The following is a 23,958-nucleotide window of genomic DNA, read 5'->3' as shown; positions in this document are numbered from 1 at the left end:
TAGAAAAGTGTAACCGCCAGTTGGAATGCAGCTACTTTGCACTACTTAGGATTCTGGATAAGTACCAAAACCAACTACCAAGTCTAAAAGGAAGAGTTGTGGTTTGTCATATCCTTAAGGTCGAATGGACAACAAAGGTTGTTGCTATTCCTCTGAGGTGTATTGAGGGAAAGTATATGATGGTGTCAACTTCGAATGGAATTTTTGTTTGTCGTTTGGCAAACAGAATAGAACGAGACTGATTGTTTGAGGATAATATTAACTGTCCTTCTCTGTTAGTCTTAGACATCAAGCTGTTACCAGAACAGGAAAGAGAATAAAGTAAGATATTAAAAATTGTTTGTTGAACATGAAGTTGTGCTGAAAATGAAGGGTTAATTTCTTTTGTTTTATTCCCCTGATGTGAATTCAACATTGAATTAATCTACTGGTAATTGGTAAATTTGCCTTGTCCAAATCAGCAAAACAGTTATTTTTCAAATTTTTTTTTTTTTTTTTTTTTTTTTGCAATTACGGCAAATGTATAAACAAATTTCATTTCAACTTCTTAAGTTTGTAGAACACTCATCTATACTATAATGGCAAAGTTTACGTCCTTTTTGTTAATTTAAGTTGAAGTTTCAACTCAAATTAATTAAAGATGACCTCACTGACTAGTGACCAGGGATATTTTCAATTGAATCCCTGTGATTTTGTTATTTTAGGAGAATAGCAAAGGATTTGTCTAAACCTTTGGTATATATGATAACACCTTTGCTTGTGAGTACTTGTAGCTACTGTTGCATTTGATAGACTTCTATTTGTTATGTATACAAAAGAGGGAGATTTTTCGTGACCTTGTGCAATTCAGTTGGATGCTTTTACCTCTTAGACATGGCACACAACTGTCCGTGTTTACTGGTAACCCCAATTACTGTGGCACTAAGTGACTCAAAGTTTATCTGCTCCTTTATATGGAATGCGAAAACAAGGAACTAGAACCTTTCATGCCAGAACAAGGAACTAGAACATGGCTGCCAGAACAGGGGATTACAGAACAGGGAACTAGAGCATGGATGCCAGAACAGGGAACTACTGTAAGACATGGGATGTCATAACAGGGAACTAGAACATGGGATGCCAGAGCAGGGAACTTAATAAATCTACAAGTAGATTTCTCTTTATTTTGTTATTTCCTTTTTGTCTGTTAGGAAAACAATGGAGATGTGGTGAAGCTTGCAGAACATCTTACCTCCTTGTCACTTGATGACTCTTCAACTAATACTGCTCACCAAAAACTGACTGCCCTGGTCAAGACTTGAAACATCATGAAGTTTTCCTTGTGTGCAACTGAGAGATACAAACACGGTCTCTTCACTCCTGAAGAAATTTCCCTATTGCAGAACATGCCTAAAGGTACATTATAGTTATTTTACAAGCAATAGCAAGCTTTCAGCTGTGTTATGCAGCCCAACCAGCTTCAAAGAAAGTGTTTAACTATTCAACTTTCTCAGGATTGGTTTGTAGAACAATGTGACTCTTATAACGGGAGAATATTTTTTTCTAGCGAAATGTAATTGTCACTAATAACATAATTCTTTAAGCAAAATGACTTTGTTAAAAACTTTTTGTTACCAGACCACATCATTTGACTCTTCCCAATTCTTCAGCTCATGCTACACATAGATGATTACATTTGCCATGAATTTTTAGTTCCTTTGACAAGTAGAACTGAAATTTAATTTATTACGTTGAGCAGATAATGAATTTGGCAATAATCCTATAGTGTGATATTGACAAGGTAAGAAATTAGAATTATTGTTTTCTAGAGTGGACTGTTTGCACTTTGGAAACCTTCACACATCCAGTAAGCAAGGACAGAGAACTGCTGATCTGCAGGGTAAGGGCTGACTGTGATCCTGCTGTGGTTAAGATTAACACAACATCTGGAGAAGCACAGAACAAGGATTGCACTGTATGTCGATGTGTTTGTAACAACTTGGTTATATTGCGGTTACTCTGTTGTTGTATTTAGGGAGAGTGGACCTCAAACCTCTACGTTGGAGGAGGTAGTAGCTTACAGTCAGTTGAGATTCTGTAGTGCAGGTGTAAGCTTTGTCCAAGGTCACCATAAGGGGTTTTTGGGTAAAACACTGAATTCTCACAATACCTCTTTATTCTAGAAGATCACTAGAAATACGTCTGAGCAAACTGTCTGGATATCTGACAAAACACTGGGGGTAACCTGAGCTTACTAGTAGATAATTTCTCATTTAACCACTAGAAAGTCTGTAAGTAATAATAAAAGCACAAGAACAGGGTTGGTGAAGTAAATTAACCTAATTAACTATTGACTGAAACAATTTATTTTGTAAAGGGAGACAAAGTTCTTATGGATCTTTCAAAGCTGTTCCAGTCTGGTGTATTGGAGGAATTTATAGACATAATGAATGAGAGCATCAAAAGCATGAATATTAACAACACAACCGAGTGGTGGACACTAAGGACAAGGCTTGACAGGAGAATGAAGGTGATCAGCATTTCAACTCTCAGGAGCCATGAATGTGTATCCTCTCCTATGACATAACTGAAAGTCTAAATTGTAATAATTATGGTCATTTCTTTAGAACCTTTTGGAGAAACTTGAAGGTTCTTGGCTTGGAAGATGGAGAGGAGTTCCTCTTGGTCAGCCTATTGATGAAGAGTATTGTGAATCAGTAGCATCCTTAGCCAGAGAGTTGGAAGAGAAAGTTTCAATCCTGTGTGGATGCCGTCCTGATAATCATTTGCTTGAAGTATGTTGTGCATGAATCAATCAGAGTTTCCCGAGTTATAAGGATGGCAGATTGTATGAAAAATGTTTTGTCCATCAATCTTTGTTATGATTTGTGTGCCATCTTCTTTGGTGCTTGACCCAAAGATGACAATTGAAGTAGCAAAACCTTGCATAGTAACCGAATGGGAACTAGGGATGGTTGAGTGGCAAGAGCACTCACCTCCCTGCTGTTCCACAGGTTCAATTCCCAGACCTGGTGTCATATGTGGTATGTGGGTCGGTATGTCCTTGCTCCAAGGGTTTTTATACAGTTTCCTTGGTTTTCCTCCATCCACAAAAACCAACATTTCAACGTTTCACTTTAAACCAGTGGACAAGAAGAACCACCTCATGGAATGCCCCCAGCTAAATCCCATTGTTATTATTAATATTTTTATTATTAAGTGTCCTTTGTTTGTTGTAGGTCCTAATAGATTCGTCATTTTGCTTGTCAAGAAAAGAAACTGCTGAAGCACTGATTGAAATTACTGCTATGGATGCTACCTTACCTTCTTTTGAAAAAGTAAGAACAAGAAAATTTTTGTTGCAATCAAAGAATTCATAATCAAGTGTCTAAAGTAAGTTGGAATTTCACTGCTTTTGTCAAAGCAAAGGGCTAACTCTTCACTCTAATGAAGGGCTTAAGTCAGATTTAGCAACTAGTTACATTAACTAAATTGTAATTTGGTCCACTTGTGTTTCCTAGACATAGCAACCCTCTGGTTTTTTTCTTCTCAACCTCTACTGCAATAAGCTGTTGGGATTATTTTTGTTTTGATTATTTAGTGTTTGATAAAATTGCACTCTATTGGTTTATCATCGTCAATTGCCTGACAGGAGAATGTGTTTAGTCTTAGCAACTAGAGACAAAGGGAGGTTCCTCAGCCTTGGCCCTTAAGTAATCATCTCTCATTTCATGTTCTCTCACATTGCGTGTTTCAGCTACTTGATGAAGTTCAGAACCTCACTGACAAGCTATTTGAAGATACATGCAAGAAAAGCTGCATAAACAGGTTCAAGGGAACATAAAGGTTAATTTTCTTTCTTACCTTCATTACTTGTACTCTTGAGAAATTATTGATGACAACAAAATTCCTTCTCAGGTCTGGAGGTCACTCTGCAGAGAACATTCCTCGTCATCCTGTAATCCTAACTCTTGGAAAAGTAAGAGCCAGCTTTTTTAGGTCTTACATTTGTTTAGTAATCAGCCATTAAATGTATTCTAGCTCTAGCTCTGAAGACCTGACAACTGAACAACCAATATGTGGGTTCTTTGTAAATAGATGTTGGTGAACTGTCAAGGAATCAAAGCTTAGCCAAACACAAGGGTGGGGGAAAAGGCATCTGTAATGGACTGACATTCCATATTAGTTTAAAAAGTGGTCATATGCAACATTAGTGTAATGGGTACTGGTTGCTCACCATTATATTCAAGGTGTTCAGACACTAAAGTAGATTTATGGGCATGCACACATATGCTGTAATTGCAAGATGTGTGCCTAAATTGTGGTAGCAGATCTTACTTATCAACTCATTCAGTATTGGGACATACTCTTCTACAATATTTGAAACCAGAGTCAATTTCTGGCATATCTATACATCAAACTGATCTGTATTTTATGATTCATAAGATATTCAGCATCTTCCATGGGAAAGCATACCGATCCTGTTTGACCTACCTGTGACAAGGGTCCCATCTCTGCAATTTCTTTTTTTCCAGGTACACATTCCATTAAGAGGTCTTTGAAAGTTTGAAGACCTGACTTGTTTCTCAAACAACTGTCATGTTTTCTCCCAGAACCATATTGATTTTTATCTCTGCTATGCTGTGCTGCTATGCTCTGCTGCTATGCTCTGCTATGCTATGCTGTCAACAGTGGAAAGAAATTTATTTTAATTAATTATATCAACCCTGATGCCCACTGATTGTGAAAACCATGGTTTGGGTTAGACCTTGTGTAAAGAACTGGCTCATTTGGTTTCTGGAGCATAATTCTCCCTTACAATAATAGTTTTGTAATTTTAGGAAAAGAAGTTGTGATCTGATACAAAAAAAGTGTTTGTCATTTCATTGTCTATTAGCCAAGGTAAGCATACAGGAAAAATTGTCAATTGATTGAATAGAATGAAGGTCTTTTGAAATGTGGTTGCCTACCACAACAACTTTTGTGCCAGATTCTTAGCTTTTAATACCTTGATATTCATTGTCAGTTAATATTTTTTTCTGCATTTTTCTTGATAGTTATCGTGTCAAAGACAGTTGCCTGAGATTGATCCTGAGAAAACATTCTATGCACTCAATCCTCAGAATAACCTACCCAACACCCAGAAAATGTTTCAGAAGTGGTTTGAAAGGTACAAAACACAAGCAAACGATTGAAGCAAATGAAACAGAAGAAAGACCTGATGTTGTGTTTCTTATATATTAAACTAGGCTATACAAGTTGATAGAGGTAACACCAATATATTATAAACTGAACAAATAGATTCAATGTTGCTGTGTGTCTGTTTAGTAATAGATCACAGATGACATCAAAATGTAGTAAGAACAAAAAAGTGACACAGGAAGCCCAGCCAAGTGTGTCACTGATTTTGGCATTTTGGCAACATGTAATGGTTTTAGAGGATAAGAAAGCAAAATGTTGTTGATGGTGACGTTACTCTTGCATCTGTTTTTAATAGATCACAAGTACGAACCAATCAAAATGCTTGTGTAATCCAGCTTATATGAATAATTGTTGTCACTTGCAGCGAAGATGGATGGCAAGGTATCACAGGAAAGGCTCCCACACAGGAAGAGTTCAGGAGTGCTTTAACTGACCATGACCTGTTCATGTGAGTTACTGTAAAGGCTCCAGTAAGGGGCCTATTGGCCCACACAGCCAACTAGGAGTATTACCATTAACCCCCCCCTCCTGACAATTTGACAGAAGCCATTTGTCCTTCTGGGTGAAGAGAGGCACTGTGAGAGTAAAGTGTTTTGCCCACAATCACAACACACTAACCCAGCCAGTACTCAAACCCAGACCTCTCAACCCAGAGTCCATTGCACTATTCTAGGGTCTCCCGTCAGCTTTGACTGTCCATGACCTGTTCATGTGAATAACTAAAAACACTCCAGTAAATCTCCTCTTAAATGAGCCCCCTCTGTCTAGAACATCAAGCTTCTGGTATGCCTCCTATCTCTCATCACTCTCCAATTTACCCCTCTCTCTCTCCCCAACAAAAACTGTCATGTACTGGTTATATTATCCTCCATTTGAGAATGTCAGCTTCCATCTTTAAACATTACAAGTTCTCTACCAAGAAATGTATACAGCAGATCAGAGGGAATGTAAAGAATTATCATTTGGCTCTTACAAAGTTTTTGAAAAGAACCTTCCCCTCACACCCCTCTGATATGCATACCTCTAAAATAAACCCTAGCTCTGAAACCCTGAAAATTTCTAAGCCTGCCATTGACAAAGTAGAGAATTTAAAAGGTCGTAGAGGTTGGATATTTGCAGAGCTGTTAGTGCTGAAATACTAAGAATCGTGACTCTTGAATGTTAAATAAGTTGACTAAGATAGAGCCAAAGATACTTTGGGTTTCTTTTATACATACTTGAAATTTTGCTTCTGTAACTAATTAAGTGGGAGGACCCATGTTATTATCATTCTGATATGTCTGTATCAGTTACTACCAGTAATGATTTATGCTACATTGACTGAACTATATGCAAATTACAACTGAAACAGGGGAGATGGTGTTTTTTTTATTTTAGAAATGAAATCAGTATCTATGACCCTTTTTATATGACATTTGATGCTCTTGCGTGAGTTGCAGTTGCTTAGTTGCTAAACTGGGTCCATAATACAACCGTTACACATATCAAGGATCATATTTACTGTAGGTGCTCTCAACCAATACATCGGTTGACATAATTATTTGTCGAGAGTCAGTTAACATTTGACCGATATGTTGATTGACATTTGGCTGACAGTGGGTCAATGTATCGGTAAAGATATTGACCATCAATTGTCGACCAAGTCTCAACCAAGTATCGGCCAGCTGTGAACCAACAATCAACCAAGTGCCGACTGACTATCGACCGAGTGTCACCCAAGTGTTGACTGACTCTCAACTGATATATCAGTGGAGAGCACCTGCAGTAAACATGATCCCATACTTATTAGTTCTAGATGCGATAAACATTTTCAGATAAGGGTATCTACAGTAGAAAGTTTTGTTGTTGTTGCTTTATTCATCGCATCAATATTCTTTCTAGATATTTTAGTCATGGCACTGGGCGTGAATTTCTGCAGGGTGATGACATTCAAAGGTTGGATTGTTGAGCTGTTACTCTGCTTATGGGTTGCAGTTCGGGAAAACTACAGGTTAGTTTATTCCTGACCGTGAAGGAAAAACATTATCACATAATTGTTGTTGACAAACCAAAAAAAGGCAAAGGAAGTGTCCAATTGTCTGGTTCAGATGTGTAGTTGGTTGAGACTAGGCATGGGGCATATAAGTAACCACTCTATTTTAATTCATTAGGTTGGTGGAGAGTGTGAGCCAAGGGGGATGGCCTTAATCTATCTTCTGGCAGGCTGGTATGTCTTTGGCATTCATTTCTTGTGTGTTAGTTCCCTCACAAAGTCTTTTACTGACGTGCTATGTTGCAGGTTTCAACAGCTTTTTGCTTAAGCAGCTGTTGATATAGTAGTGGGTAGCTGTCCTTGGAAAAGGGGTCCTAAGGCAAGACTTAAACATGAGAGCCAGCTCGCAGGCTCAACAGACAGCAGTAAGAGGACTCATGGGCAGTGATAGACAGCTGATAACCAGCTTTTATTGAAACCTCTGGCTCTATTTGACAGAGCTCAACACTAACTTTTCAACTTACTAGCCAAGTGGCCAGTGACAACTTACATGTTATGACAATTTCAGTTTGTTTACTAGCTACACTGGCTAGTGAAAATCGAAAAACACTGGCCAAAACTGAATTTCTACAAGTGTGTGGCTAGTTGGCTACCATTAGTGTCAAGTCCTGATTTGAACCCAAATGTCAACTGCTATTGACCTTTGTCATTGAGAAACTCGTATAACTTTGCTTTCCTTATAGGTTGGGCACTCCCTTTTCTTGGACCAGACCCTCAAGGAACTAGTTATTCTTCAAAGACCATAGCTCTACTCTATGGTTCACTGTATAGATATGTAGCATGTAATCTATTTATAATGTATTCACTTTCAGCCCAGCCATCGTTGCTAACTTGTGGGATGTTACTGACAAAGACATTGATCGCTTCAGTGAATTGCTGCTGAAACAGTGGCTTCAATCTGGGTCTTGTTTCTCGTTACCACAAGTACTAAGCCAGTCGCGACAAGCTTGTAAACTGAAATATCTGATAGGAGCATCTCCTGTAGTTTATGGCCTTCCAGCTTACACCAAGGAACAGAATGGTTAACCAAGGATTATATACTAAAATATCTCTAGTTCCAGTGAGCAATAGCAAAGTATTTACCATACTAGTGCTGGTTGTGTGGCAAAGAGGACAAGGATTATGCAGAGTGCGTTTGGAAATGGTAGTGCATTCAATTTTAATGTTGATAGAGCACTTAAGTGTAGACTACCATATGCAATAGGTGCTAAATCTACATGGGCTGAAAGTACCCAACCAGTTTAAGCAGAGCCAGTTTGTCATACTTTGTCCCACAATCCTGTTAAGTTGTACAAGAAAGAAACCCATTTGAAACAGAGGGACATTATCTTTTTTTTCCTGTTCTCCTACAGCTCTTATTCTCTATCGCACTTATTTTTGTTTTGAAATTATGTCAGTACCAACATATCCAAGGAATACATGACAAAATTTGCTTTGTCAAATAACAAACCAAGGTTACAGTTATTAACTGTTTGTAACCATTTTACCATATTATATCATCAATTGGGAACAATTTGAGTAATATGTCATTAAGCGCATAGAGTTCAATTTTAATGCGCTATATAAGAACTTATTATTAAATCTGTATATTAATGTTTTACATTGGCAATTAAAGTTTAGCTTGCATATTAAGGGCATTTCTCTGATATCTGTACCAATTGTGAAAAAAATGGAAAAGGATACAATTCATAACAGAATGAATTCCAAGAAGGTACCTAATAATTTTAGTGTCAATATTTGTTTTAATAATTGATCTTGAAATGATGATGATGTTGGCGTTGCCTCAATAAAGTGTAATTATTCATGTAAATATATAGTTCTAGGTTTCCTCTCAAATGTGTATTTTCATTAATTTTGTCAAAGTTAATGCAACAATATAAAATCAACCCTTTTTTACTTAATTTTAAAGATCTAAAATGAGTTTCTCCTTGGAAATGCAAGTATTCTTGCTTGAGTGTCAACCTCGATTTTAAAGATATATCTTCATATGTAGCTGTGAAAATCAGGCAAATGTGCATTTTTGTTGATTGTTGAAAGGTTTGCTATGGTGAAAGAGAAGTAGTTTTCAAGCAAACTTCATGAAAACAAACGGGGAAAGGAAGAGGGGGACCAAACAAACAGAGAAAGCCCTTGGTTGACTTTTCAAACCCTTAAGAGTAATCAGCATCTAATATCTCCACACAGTGATACTGCCGAATCATTCATTAGAATCATGAGAATAAAGGAAAAGAAAACTAAGATTTGATTGCTAAACAAAGGAAATGTATAGAGAGAAATGTGGAGAATACGGATACTGAAGTCGGGCTTGATGTTCTTGAATTACACTTTTTTATAGTCCTGTTTTGTTTTCTCCAAGATGGGTATGGACACATTTCTGTGCATGTGAAGAATGAAACAAAGTGCTCAACAATTGTAAAATATTAATTAGTATTATGTATCACATTTCATACTAACTAAAGAATTAAATTTGCCAGTTTATTTATGTTTTGCACTAACAGTACAAAATTAAATTTCTGGTAGTTTACCTGTCTGTTTTTAGATCTTTATTGATACAGGAAACACCCACTGAAATGGTTGTTTTCCATAGTCAATGCTGAGCTAACAAACTGCTTTAACCCTTTACAGGCATTAAATGGGATTTCACACAGAGCTTCCGCATTTTTGCCAGACATTTGAAAGGATGGCTGCCAAGGACTTCAAAAAACAGCATAAAACCAATCAGCAAGCCTTACCCTTAAAACCAAAGTCTATTTGTTCAATCGGTGAAAAACGATATCCAACAGATACATCGCAATTCAGTGGAGAAGGGTTAACAAAACACACTCCACTACCCGCCCAGTAGAGATTTATTCAGTGAATAGTACTATCCAGCCTTTGAAAATCCAGGAGAGTTACTGTTGAGATTTCAGGAGTGAAAGGGTTAATACTTATGCCTTAAGGCCAGTGATAGACCACCGAGGTGTCAACTTCTTGTAGTCATGCAATGATCAAAATGTTAATCAATAAAAAGAACTGTTTCAGTAGATCCTGAAAACAACCACCCCAAGTAACTTTGTGTATACATGTACTTGACACCTTGGGTATATTGGGCATGCTGTATCAAAATAGTGCAATGGCAAAAATAATGCTGTTTGCTGAGCGGTAAAGAAATTATTAATCTGATCCCTTGGTGAAGATTATTGAACCACCTGGAATGACAAGTGGTAACGCTGAGGATGACTAAGTTACAAAATGAATTCATCAAGTTGATGCACAAATGTTTCAACCGGCCTCAGATATGGCAATGTCTGTCTTTTTGAAGTTAACTACAAATGACATGGACCAAAATTTACTGTGTAAAAGTTTAGAAATTTTTTTTGTAACTTACACTACAGCAAGCACCTAACAACTCGCTGACACCCTTTGATCAGAAGACCACTTTCCTTTCATTTTGCTTTTGACATGAATGGATGAATGGTATAGTAAATAATGAGGCCATTTCACCCCATTTAGCCTCTATTAAAGGTATATCTGTTTGCATCAAGCCAAATTTCCAGACATGGGGAGTGAAAACCTTCTAATCATTCGTGACATCTCCAAGTCACCTTTAACAGTACTTTTGTCTGCCATTCTCCACACCTAGAGCAACTACGTTACAAATAAATTAGCATGGCAAAACAACCTATTCCTCCAGAATTGCCTCGCAATAAAATTGTGTCAACTAAAAAAATAGCTAACATAAATAAACTATCTCAATGTTGATCTTCTTTCAGGAACTGGAACACAGATGAAAAGTCTAGCTTAGCATATCCTTTATTGCACATTATTCTATAAATTTGATGAGCAAGTGAACCCATTGGTGTAGGAGTGGTAGTAGCAGTTGCTGCACTTTGAGCAAGACCTAAGTCCTGTAACAAAAAACAAAACTTTTTTAGTGCTTTTTGTTGACAAGAACGATCCATTTCTGAATTCCAACCATTCATACTTTGATAATAAGGCTTACTGCAAAACCTAATTCTCCCATCACTTGCCCTTTACCCTCACTATGAAACAGAAGTATATTAAGTTTTGGATATGCCCTATTTCAATCTATTCTGGTGGTCAAACCCACATTGACTCATTTATGTTTGAGATTTTGTCAGGATTGGTACCAAACAGGAAAATTGATTTGAAAATTACCCAGAAACAAATATTGTAGGGGGGGAGGGATGGGGGAATGGAAAGGGCTGGGCTGAAGGCTTTGATATTGCAATGTGTTGTAAACAGGTACAGTTGTGGGATCCATGTACTCTATACTATGTCCCAAGATAAAAAAAAAATATATATATATATTAAACCACTCAATTTAACCACCAAGCTGTATATTGTCTCACTGTTTTAGTTTATACTGAAACAACTATATAAGTGATTGAAGGAGTCTGAATCAATCTTATACTTGAATATTTCATTTCTAGACTGGATTATCGTTATACTCAAGAACTGATGCACATGAACCAGGTAAGGAAGATGTTCTACTCATGGTACACCCTTTCAGTGGTAGGAATTTTTAATTTTTCACCACTCAATACAATTGATATACTCCATGTAGGCACAAGAGCTGCAGGCAACCATTAGTTTTAGATTAAGGTAAATTCTAGTATTGTTTATGAAAAATTTTCTGTGGAATGAGCTTATATTCTTTTCTTACCACCAGACAATTGCTCTTACCCTGGTATAGCCACATCCCTTGGTCTGATTCAAGGTGTAACTCTGCATGTCCACATAGGACTTTAAAATTCTTGCAATATCATTTCATGGAGGGGTAAATAGGTCACCTTTGAGATTGAAGGTTGTGGTGAGACAGAAATTCAGCCTTGCCAAGGGTTCCTGAAATTTCACAGCAATCTATGAGGTGCGGGCCTTTCGGACGGGGTTAATTCTGTGTTTATATATGTCTAAATTTACACATGTCCACAAATTTGTGGACTGCCTTGAAAACTTTCTTTCTCCTTCTTTCAGAGGCAACCTCCATGTCGAGCAACTTGAACTCTTCATTTTTCCCTGACCTGTCAGCTGCCTGTGAAGAGGCTCACAGAAGGTAAAATCCCAAGTTTGCATTTGCAACCAAGATAGGATTTTGGGGTGGTGAGATTAAGAACTGTATCTGATTATAGAAGGTAACTGTAATACTCCAGTGAAAGACATACACACAGACATAACTGACAATTTTTTTTTTCAGAATAAAGGGAGACAAAGTACTTTCTACAGCTAGGGTGAACTGGTTAGAGAAGCCAGAACTCTGTAAGCATGAGGAATGTGAAACAACACAATGGAAATGGATTGATATCTATAAGGGAGCTCAACCTTCCAAGCCACTTGAACTTGTCAGGTTTCAAAGATTAATTGTTTGTTCATACTCCACAAGATCTAATCAGTGCAATAAAGGAAGAACTGGTAAATTCTAGAGTATAGAAAAATACACTGGGTGAGGTGACCTGGTTTAGCCAGCAAATACCAACCAAAACTTTCCCACTCACCATGCAATGTCTAAAGAAGTGTGGACTTCTTCCCCAGTTGAAAATTTTCTGGTCTTCTGTGATAGCCAGCTGAAAACAGAATATTCATCATCACCTAATCATAACTGAAAACTTTACTATTACTATTAATATTTTTTAATATTAGTACTTTTTGAAGTTCTGGAGAGAAAATACTCTTAAGAAATGTTTTCCTCAGCTCAAGAAAGAATCAACAGTGGTGCAAAGACTAAAATATAAAGTAAGAAAATTTGGCAAAATTACTTACACTTTCAAATGATCCACAACAAATCAAGTAAAGTTTCTCATTCTTTAAAGTCACTACAGGCACTGGAAGTGTCTGCTTACTGTTGTTTCCCAGTCCTAACTGACCATACAGTCCTAAGTAAAACAAACACCACAAGATACATGCCTAAATGTCTTTACAAAATCAGAAACAACTAACCTAAATATCTTTAAAGGATTAACATGAGCCAGGTAGTTTTGGACAGGACAAAGTATGTAGAGACAAAAAGTGTCCAACTAAATGGATTTGTATTTTATATTCAGCCTAAACCATAAAATAAACTTGAGATCAAATAATACCAGCTGATCACTGGGAAAGTATCGAATTATAACACTGCTTAAAATTCAACATAGGGTTTTGCCCAATTGCCCTTCCCCTGTTAATCTCCAAAGTTCAAATTTCTAAAAAATCCCTTGCAGCCTGTACATTTCCAAAATGACCACAATACAAACCAATTTGAAACAAAATTACAAATTGAAGGAAATTTCTGTTAACTGCTTGACTGTTAACTGCTTGACTGTTAGCTGCTTGACTGTTCATACCTCCTCCAAATGTGAGGATTTGTCCCTGAAAAAAGAAATGATTTAAACAGGGTTGGAAAACATTGCCTCTCTTCCATTTCCAGTTATAAATAGGTGAGGCCACTTTTGATTTATTAAAATTCTAACATGACTCACAGGCTAGGAGGAATAAACCAAAAGCAATTAATCATTCATTGTCCAACCTCTATGTGATATCTTTTGTTTTTTTTTCCCCTAAGCCTCTGAACCAAGTTTGAATTTTTAATGTCACAAAAATGGTTCATTCAAGTGTATGGCTCTTCCTTGATGTGGGCCTTAACAAGTTCTTTCATAGCAACAGTCTTTTGTCTCATAACCCAGCTTAGTAAAACTTAGGTCAAAATATAATATTTGGTCAGGGCACAAAACTCACTAGGTGGGAGACATGGTTAACCATGGCCATCAGTTTGTGTGCTGAAGAATATTTCTAGCACTCTGTGTTTCATTTCTTCAAAAAGAAGTGATACTTATTTAGTTTTTCCTCTTTAAATTAAGTTTTTCCACTTTAAATTAATATGCCTCCCTCTAAGCCAACCTCCCCCCCAAAGTCCGTGGAATAAATAAGCTTCCCCCTCCCCCTCTGGGAAGGCTTATTATAGGATTTATGGTATTCAGGTGCAGATTGAATTGACTTTGACACAAACCAAAACCAACCTGAGCTGTAAGTACTGCACTGTGTGAATACCCAGGATCTAGTTTGGTCACTTGATACTGATCAAGTGCTTGCACATGTGTTGGGAGGAGTGGATCTTCAATGCTACCCACTCCTAACTGTCCATGGTCTCCCCATCCCCACGACCACAACCAGTGATCTGCTGACAGAGCCATGGAGTGATAATGTACAAACATAACTGCTATACATTTGTCCAATAGCTCGGTAATGTAGACAGGCCTTGTCTGTTGCAGTGTGTCTCCTTGGCCAAGCTTTCGTCAAAATAACACAACACTGTTAAAAAAAATTATCATGTGAATCAGGAAATTATTTCTAAATGCATTATCTGATTCAAAGATGCTGTGATCAAAGTTGAAAACTACCACCTCAGAAATGGCATTCTGGTAGGGCTCTGCCTTTTTATCCTTCAAGTCCCTATAATATCCATATAAATTATTACCCAGTAAACAGGTTGTGAGATACTCAAACTTATCATGTAGAAATTGCTGTCTTGATCTAATGTAAAATTCTTGTCACTAATTTACAAGGACATGTGTAGCAGTTAGAGGGGAGAATTGACAATCAGACTTTGGGGTTAAGTTAAAGGGTTAAAATCAAAAGGAACATCTTGCAAGGATGCTGATCAATAATATTTGCATTGATAAAGTTGTATTTCTTACCTCTCCATACTCTGATGATCCCCAAGAATACACCTATGCGAGGGAAAATAATCAAATTAATCCCCGACGCATACTTCTTGCCAGCTGGCCTCACATCAATGAATCAAAATGTATCACATTTTACTCAGAATAGAGATCATGGTTAATGGTTCCTGCTTAAAATGAGAGCAGTTCTTCATACGAGTCTGCTGGGAATGTTTAGCCCCACTGCATACTACTCACTTTGAAAATTCAACTCTCTTGCTGAGATGGATAAGCTAAACCTCTCATCATGATCTTCTTGGGAGCTAGCAGTTCATGTTAATTAACTATGATTCCTTAGCCCATCACTGCAGAGAGCCAACATATGTACCATTCCTCAAGCCACTGATAACACATTAATCCTAAAACAAACAACATAATTACACTCAGTACATCAATAGCCATTTGCAACCAAAATTAAAACAATTAAAAAACACCATGAGAAAGATAAAAAATTGTTTTTGCAGCATCTCAAAATAATTTGAAAGCCTAAATCTCACTCCAATAAGACCAACCTGTGCATGTGGAGAATTTCAACTCGAAAAGGAACGGATTTTCCTTCTTCCTCACTTAAATCTCCATGTGACCCAATCTGCAGCAAAAAATTTGAAAGATTGTTTGTTCATACTCCACAAGATCTAATCAGCGTGATAAAGGCAGAACTGGTAAGTTCTAGAGTATAGAAAAATACACTGGGTGAGTCGACCTGGTTTAGCCAGCAAATACCAACCAAAAATTTCCCACTCACCATGCAATATCTAAAGAAGTGTGGACTTCTTTCCACGTTGAAAATTTTCTGGTCCTCCGTGATAGCCAGCTGAAAACAGAGTATTCATCATACCCTAATCATAACTCTGAAAACTTTCCTATTACTATTACTATTTTTTAATATTAAGGTAATTCCCTTGAAATTCTTCTACTATCAAAGGTTGTTTGAAACTTGGTATAATTAACATTCATGATATAAACATTGAAGTAATGTAATAAAAAAATGGTGTCACCGTGCTTGTTTATGCGTCAGCAGGCAAATAAAATGGGGTATTTTTACTGGTTGTGCGTTAAAAATTCGAATCACCTTCCTACAGAATTTAGCCTTGGTAACTTAAAAGAAACAAAATTTTATTTTGAAATTGAAGATTGTTTTATCAAAATAAGCAGTATTGCTTCATTTTAGCTGTTTTTGATTGCTCGGTTGTGGGGATTTTGCACTTTTTCGGACAGTTCCGTTGTTAACTTGAAGTGCGGAACTATTCTCCAAAAAAAAAATCATGTTCTACTATCGAACTTTTTTTATTCTTCAAATATGTTCTTTATTAGATTGTTCAAAGCAAATACCTGAAAAAAGAATCGGGTGTCACCGTTCTTGTTTCCTCACAGACTGCAGTGAAAGGTGGACATGGTTTACAGATCGTAGTGACAGGGCTGAATAACCTCTGCGCATGTGCGAGATGTCATTACAACAAGATCAGAAATTTCGGCGCGTACGTGATGCGTGGTTCTTTCCTGTTCAGTTGAATAACGACAAGAAAGGAACTGAAAATCTTCCATTATTTTTGCACCTAAACACAAATATCTCCTTTTTATGCTTTGGAAATTGAAAATTTGAACAATCCGAAGTTTTTCCCCAAAGAAATGCCGAGAAATACGAGAAAACTTGTCGTTAGCGCGGTAAATATTCTGAGCTTTGGAGACGACTTTTGATTCAACCGCCACGACGCGTTCTTCGTTTCGATTTACACTCGTCTGCTTCGTTTGAGAAAGAAATGATGTTTGGGAGACATTGATGGCAACATGAGAGTTTGGAAAAGTGTCGCTAGAGGTGAGTATTACGATCTTAGTTTGTTTTGTAATCAAAACGGCACCTTTCTTGCGCTAGTCGTAAGTTAATATTTATGTGAATACAAACGCTGTGTCTTATACCATGCCAGATGACACCGCGGAAATACGTTTTTTAGGGCACGATACAGTATTTTACTGGTCAGCGGACACTTCAACGAATCCACGAAATGCCGGTAACTTTTACAATGTTTTTCGCCGTCAGTCAAATCGACAGCGTAAAAAGTCAAAACTTAGAAAGAATACTGTAAACTTAGCTTTGAAACTCGGCTCACCTTTTGGATAGTTTTAAAGCTCAATTATATAATTTGCCAAAGCCGAACTGAAGTTGCACACGATATGAAATTGTTGTTTTTCGCTGGCGGCTCCGTGGCAACTAAGGTTTGTTGTTTATTTATTTTTTTATTTATTTATTTATTACAATTTAATGGCATTAATAGTAATACATAACAACAAAACTAATATAAATAGCCATACGGATAATCTGTAAAGGAGTCCAGGACCCCATAAAGAACAGATCACCAATGAATATCTACTAAAATAAGTTACAAAGTAAAGTATAAAATCAAAATAAAATCAATAGTTCAACAATAACAACTAATTTAATGCACGATCCAGTAAACATTTCTTGACTCCCCGCTTGAAAACATCAACACTTGCTGCCTTACGAGTATCGTAGGGCAAAAGATTCCAGGAGTCAACTATCCTGTGAAAAAAACTATATTTAAGTGGATTTGTTCTTGCATATTTCTTCTTAAGAGATAAATCATCGTATTTCCTAAATGAATAATGATCCGCGTTAGAATAAAAATCTACGTATGAATCGATATTGATGTTACTTATTCCATTGAGAGCTTTATATAAAAAAGTAACATCAGCTAGAAATCTCCTATTTTCTAGTGACATCAAATTTAGCTTCTTTAAACGAGTCTCATAATTGTCCTCAGTCTTTAAAATGAACTTGGTTGCTCTTCTTTGTACTTTTTCAACTTTTTCTATGTTCCTTTTGGTGTAGGGTGACCATACAGCAGAGCAGTATTCAACATTCGATCGAACTAACGCGCAGTAAAGAGTTCTCAGAGTCGTAGTATCATCCAGACCTCTACAAGTCCTTTTAATTAGCCCTAACATTTTGTTTGCTTTCGACACAATAATATCAATGTGCGAGTTCCAGATAAAATTGTCAGTAGTTGTAACTCCCAAGTCTTTGAATTCTCTAACTTCTTCCAAGAGAGAATTGTCCAAGGAATAATTAGAGACTAAAGGTTGCCTTTTCTTTGTTAATCTCATAACTTTGCACTTTTTGACATTAAAAGCCATGGCATTGCGAATACTCCAATGATGAAGATTATCCAGGTCCCGTTGAAAACAGAATTGATCACTAACATCATCAATGACTCTTGAAGTTTTACAATCATCAGCAAAAAGCGCAATGGTATTTCCAGGGAGAACAACATCGGGCAAGTCATTCACAAAAACTACAAAAAATAGCGGCCCCAGAATGGAGCCCTGTGGGACACCGGACGGAACTTCTAACCAAGTGGAGGAGACGCCATCCAACACAGTTCTTTGCCAACGATTACTCAAGTAACTCTCACACCACTGTAGTAGGGAGCCAGAAATTCCGAAATTACAGAGCTTCCGCAGTAAGATTGAATGATTCACTCTGTCGAAAGCCTTGGAGAAGTCCAGGAAAGCAACATCCACCTGTCGTCCCTCATCCAAAGCTGTGACCCACTGATAATGAGTGAGAACCAATTGTGACCCACAAGATTTCCCCTTCACAAAACCATGCTGCCACTCAGATAAATAGGGCGAAATATGCGCGTAAACAGCAGTATGCACAAGACGCTCTAAACATTTAGCTGGAATAGGTAACAGGGAAATTGATCTGTAATTTTCCACGAATTCCTTATCATTGTTCTTATGTATAGGAGTGATGTTAGCGGATTTCCACAAGGTGGGCATGACTCCTGAGCTTAGGGATAAGTTAAACAAGTGCGACAAGGGAACCGACAATTCCTTCGCACAGATTTGTAGAATTCTTGATGGTATATTATCCACACCGGGTGATTTATTGATGTCGAGCCTACTTAGAATTCCCTGCACTTCAAATGGTGTAGTTGTAACGTTCAGTAACAAATTTGGATTCACAACATCTGTAGTCGGACAGCTAACATCAGCTGAATCCTTTGAATAAATTGAGTGGAAGAACTTATTAAAAAGTTCCGCCTTGGAAGACGCATCTGTAGAACAAACATTATCATAAATTACAGTATCTGGAATTCTCTTAGTTTTAGATTTAACGGAGTAAAATTTCCAGAAATGTTTAGGGTTGTCCTGAAGTTTTCCAGACAGAGATTGAAGATAATTGTAGTAACTTGTATTAATAAGTCTCTTTGTTTTCTTTCTCAGCTCCTTGAATTTTAAGAATATGTCCGGTGAACCATTAGATTTAACTTGCTTCCATAATTTCCTCTTCTTCCTAATTAGTTTCATTATATCATTGCAAATCCAAGGAGGCCTAGAGCGACGCTTGAGTGTTATCCGGGGTATATGTTGATTGACAGCAGAAAACAGAAGATCCTGAAACTTTAACAGACCTGTATCGATACAGTTATCGCATGTAACTAGATTCCAGGGAATAGATTGTAAGGTCTCCTGCAAACCTTTAAAATCAGCCTTTTTGTAACAATATACCTTACGCTGAATGTTATTAGGCCTTCTCATCTCAGTACGAAACTTGAAGGTAAGGGGATGATGGTCTGAGTCAAATGCATGCGGATGCACCGCTACATCTTCAACCAAGATGTCATTATTGGTTAGGACCAGATCCAAAATATTGCCAGAAGGTCCAGGATTTCTTAGATCTCGAGTTGCATGTAGGTTCTTTTGTACCAAATAGAAATCATCCAAAATACTACAAAAATCCTTAATTCCAGGGTCTGACTTTATAGGGCATCCAAGATTCCAGTCAATGTGTGGAAAATTAAAGTCCCCAGTTACAACAAGATTTGAAAGACCAGTTCCTGAATATTTATCCAAAAACTCTCTGAATTGTGACAAAAATAACTCATCTGCGTCCGGTGGTCTATAAAATGCAGAAAGGAGTACACAAATAGTAGGATTTGGACGAATTTCAAGAGCTATCATCTCTAAATTAACCTCCAGGTCAGTCCTGCGAATACAAGAAATATGATTCTTGATAGCTATAAGCACTCCACCACCCCGCCTATTACATCTGTCCTTCCGAAAAATATTATAGCCTTCAAGCTTAAGTTCAAAGTCCTGATAGTTACTATCCAGCCATGTCTCAACTATGACAACAACATCAAACGAATCCATAAATAGCAATGCTTGTAGGTCAAAAACTTTGTTCCGTATACTTCTGGCATTTAAGAATAAAGCTTTGGGAAATAAAAGATAAATAAAAGAGCTTATGCATCAAGGCTAACAATGAGACGATTTTTGAATGGTTGAGGCGGTGATCCGAGGACGCTGCACTATCAGGTCTGTAAAGCAGTGGCTTGAGCCGTATAAATCGGCATGTCAACGGCATTTCGGTCAGATTCGCCGAAAAGAAGACAACACATGCCCGTGTAGCACGGCCACCCTATCCCCACTAGTTACTGTATGTATCATAGTTGGCCAAAAAACCTATGACTGTACCATGCATAGGACTGAAGCCCCCAAAAGTACAAAGACTGGCTCAACTAGAGGAAGAATAAACCGAGGTATGCTTTAAGTACAAAATGCTCATTATAATGATAATAAAGAAGTTTTCACTTTCCACCTTAGTTTGTAATTTTTTTTTTCTGAGAAGCTGCAATTTTATTTCTGAGCAATAGTTTTACTTTCCCAACAAGTATTTCTCATCACAATTATGAATAATTTGTAGTATGTCTTTATTTTAAGCTGCTTTTCCCTCACTAATCATTTTATTTTATTTATTTTTGCTTTTTCTTTTCTTTCTTTACTAACTTAATGCCATCTGCAACATAAAATGTACTGAGCTAACAGAATACTTCTTCTTTATTTAGCTCCCTGATTCACAAAGTAACATTACCATATTGGTACTACTAGAAAACAAATTTTTAAGAAACAAAACTACTGTAAGGTAAAATAATTATTATAATATAATTTAATCTATGTGAATAAAGCCCTGCATTGTCTTTTCTCGTATTGCACCAGCCTTGAATGAATCAACTATCTTCTAAACTTGATTTCTTATATTCATAAGCTGCCTGAGTTATAAACAAAGAACTCTTGTTGGTGTTTATGGAGGTGTAAAGAACATAATGATTATAATGATTAATCTTCCAAATTAGAAATGTCAGAGGGAAATTATCAGAAGTATTTTCTGAAGTCGAACAAATGAAGTTAAAAAATGTTCAGGAGCAAATTGATTAGATTAAGTCAGCTGTTAATTCCCAGTTAACAGTAAGTCATGAGGAGTAACCAAAAGCTTGTAATTAGCCTGTGTACTGCTGTGCCCATCTAGTCAAATAAAAATCAGGGATGGGATATCCCCAAACATGAGCAATGATAGCACCACGCAGATGTCCTTTTCCCAACTTATTACAGTTCTACTGACAACAATCATTCACTTGACTCTGATGATGACTTCCGCACAGGTTGTCGAAACGTCAGTCACTGCCACCGACAACAGTCCTTCTCAGGACTACACTCACCCGGACGATCAGACTACACCTTCACATGTTACCCCCGGGTTCAAACCATTTACTGCACACAGTAACAAGCCGTAACAAGCCGTCACAAGTAGTAACTGGCCGTTACACACCGTCACAGATCGTCACAAGCCACTATACACAGTAACAAGCCGTAACAAGGCGTCACAAGCAGTAACTGGCCGTTACACACCGTCACAGATCGTCACAAGCCAGTTAACCGATATCTTTAAACGAAAAGCGAAAAATACACTGAGATACTGGAGAAAATCGAAGCTGAATGAATTGTGTCAAGATGAAATGTTTGAGTTTCTTTCGGCCAAAATTTGCTGGAGTTGGTCTTCCGAAAAATTTGCGAAACTTGCAACTTGCGAGTTTTCTTCCACTTTATTTTTTCTTATGGTAGGATTCGGACCTAAAAGGTCAATGTACACGTTGTACATATTTTTTTTTCTTTTTGATAAATTTATTTAAAGCATTTTATTACGTTTCCATAATACTTTTGTTGAAAAAAATAGTTACAATAAACGAATTTACTTTCGTTTATTGTAACTATTTTATAATTTACTCTAAATTGATTTCTATTTATTTTTTTCAACAGGACCCGCATTGATAGCAGTTTTATTTCCTAAATTGAAGCAGCAACCCTGTATAAATATGTTTAAATTATTATTAGTATCATTATTATTATGAAAAAAACAACTAGACACACGCACAAACACCCGTAGAGATAGAAAAATATTAAGCTGAAAGCCATACACAAATCTTCTACAGAAAATACAGTTACCCAGTATATAAGACAGGAATTGTGCCTTTGAGACGTACACAAAATAATAAAACTGCGAGCTCCACTTTTAGGCGTGGCTAGATCGATATATTAAGTCGTAAGGACTTTACACACCTTGACAGGTTGTAACATGTCGAAATTTATCCTTTATCAGTACCATGACTTATCCTATAGCCCTTTAGAGTAGCTTAGAAGTTGACAAGAATAATTGTGAAGAAAAGACTAAGTTCTTTTACAATAGTGTTTAATCGTGACAGTATTTGGTTGTGACAGTCGGCACCCTCAATTAGTCCTTTATCACTGGAATAAGCTCCCAACATTCCTCACCCTAACCCTCTTCAAATAAGCACCCACTTTGATTAAGCCACGCAAGTTCTAAAAATTTGATAAAGCTTCCAGCGGCTCGTTTTCTCGAAAGGCTCGTTAACTTTTAGGTCGAAATCAACGTTTCAAATCGAACTAATATGCAAGTAACACCTTGTACAGACGTCCATACAGTTATAAGTCACAATTTTTCGGCTTTATGTGTTACTACCATTTTTATGATGACGTGCTTCGCTGCGAGCTTCGCTATAAAGACTAACGAGCGTGGGTCCTGACCAACAAGCGACTCCATTTTGTTGCATTAACGGACAATTTTTTCACGTAAGATAAAAAGCTATCGAAACTTTTATAATAATAATATTAATAATAATAATAATGATAATAATAATAACAATATATTATTATCAATATAATTAGTGGACAAGGCGCGCAAGATGGTAACACTACTGGAGATGAGCTGCCCATGGACCACATAGACGAGGAGAAGATCATGAAGTACGCCCCGCTTCTTCTAGAGCTCAAGAGACAGTACCCGGGTTTTAATATCATTCAGTACAACATAATCATCAATGTCCTGGGAGGGTACTCGAAAGACCTCAAGAAGAGCGTCAGGGAGCTTGTTGGATCAGAAAGGAGTACAGCAGTGTTAGGTAGAATGCAGAAGTCTGTAGTCAGCAGTTCACTCAAGATCTTTGAAAGTCATGAGTTGAAGACTTCATCTTAGCCATATGTTATTTTGTTGAGTTTTTAAGACATTAGGAACTAGCCACTAGGGCTTTTTTTTTTAGAAGTTTTTTTTTTATCATTTTGTATAAGTTTTTCTTTTTGGGGGGCGGGGGGGGGGGGGGTACATATGTAAATTCTAAACTTGTTAGCTGGCCAGGTCCTAGACGCCCAGCTTTCGTGTATAAGAGTTCTGGCATCCAGACATTTTAACTGCCACATAATATATATATATATATATAGACGTATTTTATTATTTCATGTTTTTTATTTATTTCTTTATTTACGTTCTCAAAGTTTAGGAAGATTTTAATCCTACGTGCAGCCTGGGTTATGTTTATCGCCCCAGTCCCCAGTCTTTGAAAACAGATTTGAAAAAGTGAACCACGAGGCTATACCTATGAAAGGTCCCCTAACTAAACTGTAAAAACACGGATAAAAAAATCATTAGTGCAGGAGAAAAATGACATCATTAGGAATAATATTTTGATGAAATTTTATACAACAACAACAACAACTTTATTAGGTACTTCCATAAGTAGTACATGGCATTATCTAAGTAAGAATAAGTAAGAATAAATATTTAACATCAATTCGTCTTTAACAGAACTTCTTGTCTGATATTCATTATTTGGAATATAAAAGCAGAAATGAGTCTACAATAAATGATGACAATAAATGTTGTTTTCCACACAA

The 23,958-nt window shown here is 36.9% G+C and overlaps 2 protein-coding genes and 1 long non-coding RNA gene across 9 annotated transcripts in view; 2 read left to right on the top strand and 1 right to left on the bottom strand.

Moving 5' to 3' along the window:
* LOC148743596 (separin-like) overlaps positions 1-9,743 on the top strand; it is a 12,247-nt gene extending 2,504 nt beyond the window's left edge. The window contains exons 6-19 of one of the 2 annotated variants that reach the window (XM_088728185.1): positions 1-321; positions 872-1,068; positions 1,192-1,395; positions 1,809-1,954; positions 2,357-2,509; positions 2,607-2,774; positions 3,219-3,317; positions 3,737-3,807; positions 3,898-3,958; positions 5,037-5,149; positions 5,546-5,629; positions 7,063-7,171; positions 7,332-7,387; positions 8,026-9,743. The exon at positions 1-321 is cut by the window's left edge and continues 307 nt beyond it. In XM_088728185.1, coding sequence (XP_088584311.1) covers positions 1,308-1,395; positions 1,809-1,954; positions 2,357-2,509; positions 2,607-2,774; positions 3,219-3,317; positions 3,737-3,807; positions 3,898-3,958; positions 5,037-5,149; positions 5,546-5,629; positions 7,063-7,129 — 1,050 coding nt within the window. In that variant the 5' untranslated portion in view covers positions 1-321; positions 872-1,068; positions 1,192-1,307 and the 3' untranslated portion in view covers positions 7,130-7,171; positions 7,332-7,387; positions 8,026-9,743. Of the gene's footprint in view, positions 322-871; positions 1,396-1,808; positions 1,955-2,356; positions 2,510-2,606; positions 2,775-3,218; positions 3,318-3,736; positions 3,808-3,897; positions 3,959-5,036; positions 5,150-5,545; positions 5,630-7,062; positions 7,172-7,331; positions 7,388-8,025 lie in introns of both variants that reach the window. The other variant, XM_088728187.1, reaches the window with a different exon arrangement.
* Positions 9,668-16,745, bottom strand: LOC148743595 (uncharacterized). Of its 5 annotated transcripts, XM_088728278.1 has the most exons (11): positions 16,240-16,719; positions 15,653-15,721; positions 15,420-15,496; positions 15,106-15,266; positions 14,884-14,916; positions 14,206-14,497; positions 13,534-13,558; positions 12,974-13,086; positions 12,709-12,777; positions 11,900-12,058; positions 9,668-11,100 (listed from the first exon to the last, which is right to left on the bottom strand). In XM_088728278.1, the coding sequence occupies exons 6-10, from the start codon at positions 14,398-14,400 to the stop codon at positions 11,984-11,986; spliced, it is 477 nt and encodes a 158-aa protein (XP_088584404.1). In that variant the 5' UTR covers positions 14,401-14,497; positions 14,884-14,916; positions 15,106-15,266; positions 15,420-15,496; positions 15,653-15,721; positions 16,240-16,719; the 3' UTR covers positions 9,668-11,100; positions 11,900-11,983. The 5 variants fall into 5 exon arrangements, with proteins under 5 accessions (XP_088584404.1, XP_088584411.1, XP_088584397.1 ...); XM_088728285.1 differs by lacking the exon at positions 12,709-12,777 and having other exon boundaries at positions 16,240-16,742; XM_088728271.1 differs by lacking the exons at positions 9,668-11,100; positions 11,900-12,058 and having other exon boundaries at positions 12,251-12,777; positions 14,206-14,475; positions 16,240-16,745.
* LOC148743594 (uncharacterized) lies at positions 16,583-23,958 on the top strand. 2 transcript variants are annotated; one of them, XR_015989993.1, is made up of 4 exons: positions 16,586-16,723; positions 16,833-16,916; positions 20,419-20,474; positions 21,375-23,958. It is a non-coding gene; the product is annotated as an uncharacterized LOC148743594 (long non-coding RNA). The 2 variants fall into 2 exon arrangements; XR_015989992.1 differs by lacking the exon at positions 16,833-16,916 and having other exon boundaries at positions 16,583-16,723.

The sequence above is a fragment of the Stylophora pistillata genome, chromosome 1, assembly GCF_964205215.1.
Source record: "Stylophora pistillata chromosome 1, jaStyPist1.2, whole genome shotgun sequence".
Lineage (NCBI taxonomy): Eukaryota > Metazoa > Cnidaria > Anthozoa > Scleractinia > Pocilloporidae > Stylophora > Stylophora pistillata.
Note: the sequence above shows the minus strand (reverse complement) of the source record. Positions and strands in the feature narration are given on the sequence as shown.

Bases quoted from the DNA above. Each gene is read 5' to 3' on its own strand.
- LOC148743595 (XM_088728271.1), bottom strand. From the start codon at position 14,400: ATGTTTGTACATTATCACTCCATGGCTCTGTCAGCAGATCACTGGTTG. The intron at 13,559-14,205 runs GTTGGTTTTGGT...TTCTTTTTTCAG, and splicing joins GTGCAGTACTTACAGCTCAG to GGACAAATCCTCACATTTGG. The intron at 13,087-13,533 runs GTATGAACAGTC...TGTTTTACTTAG, and splicing joins AATCCTCACATTTGGAGGAG to GACTGTATGGTCAGTTAGGA.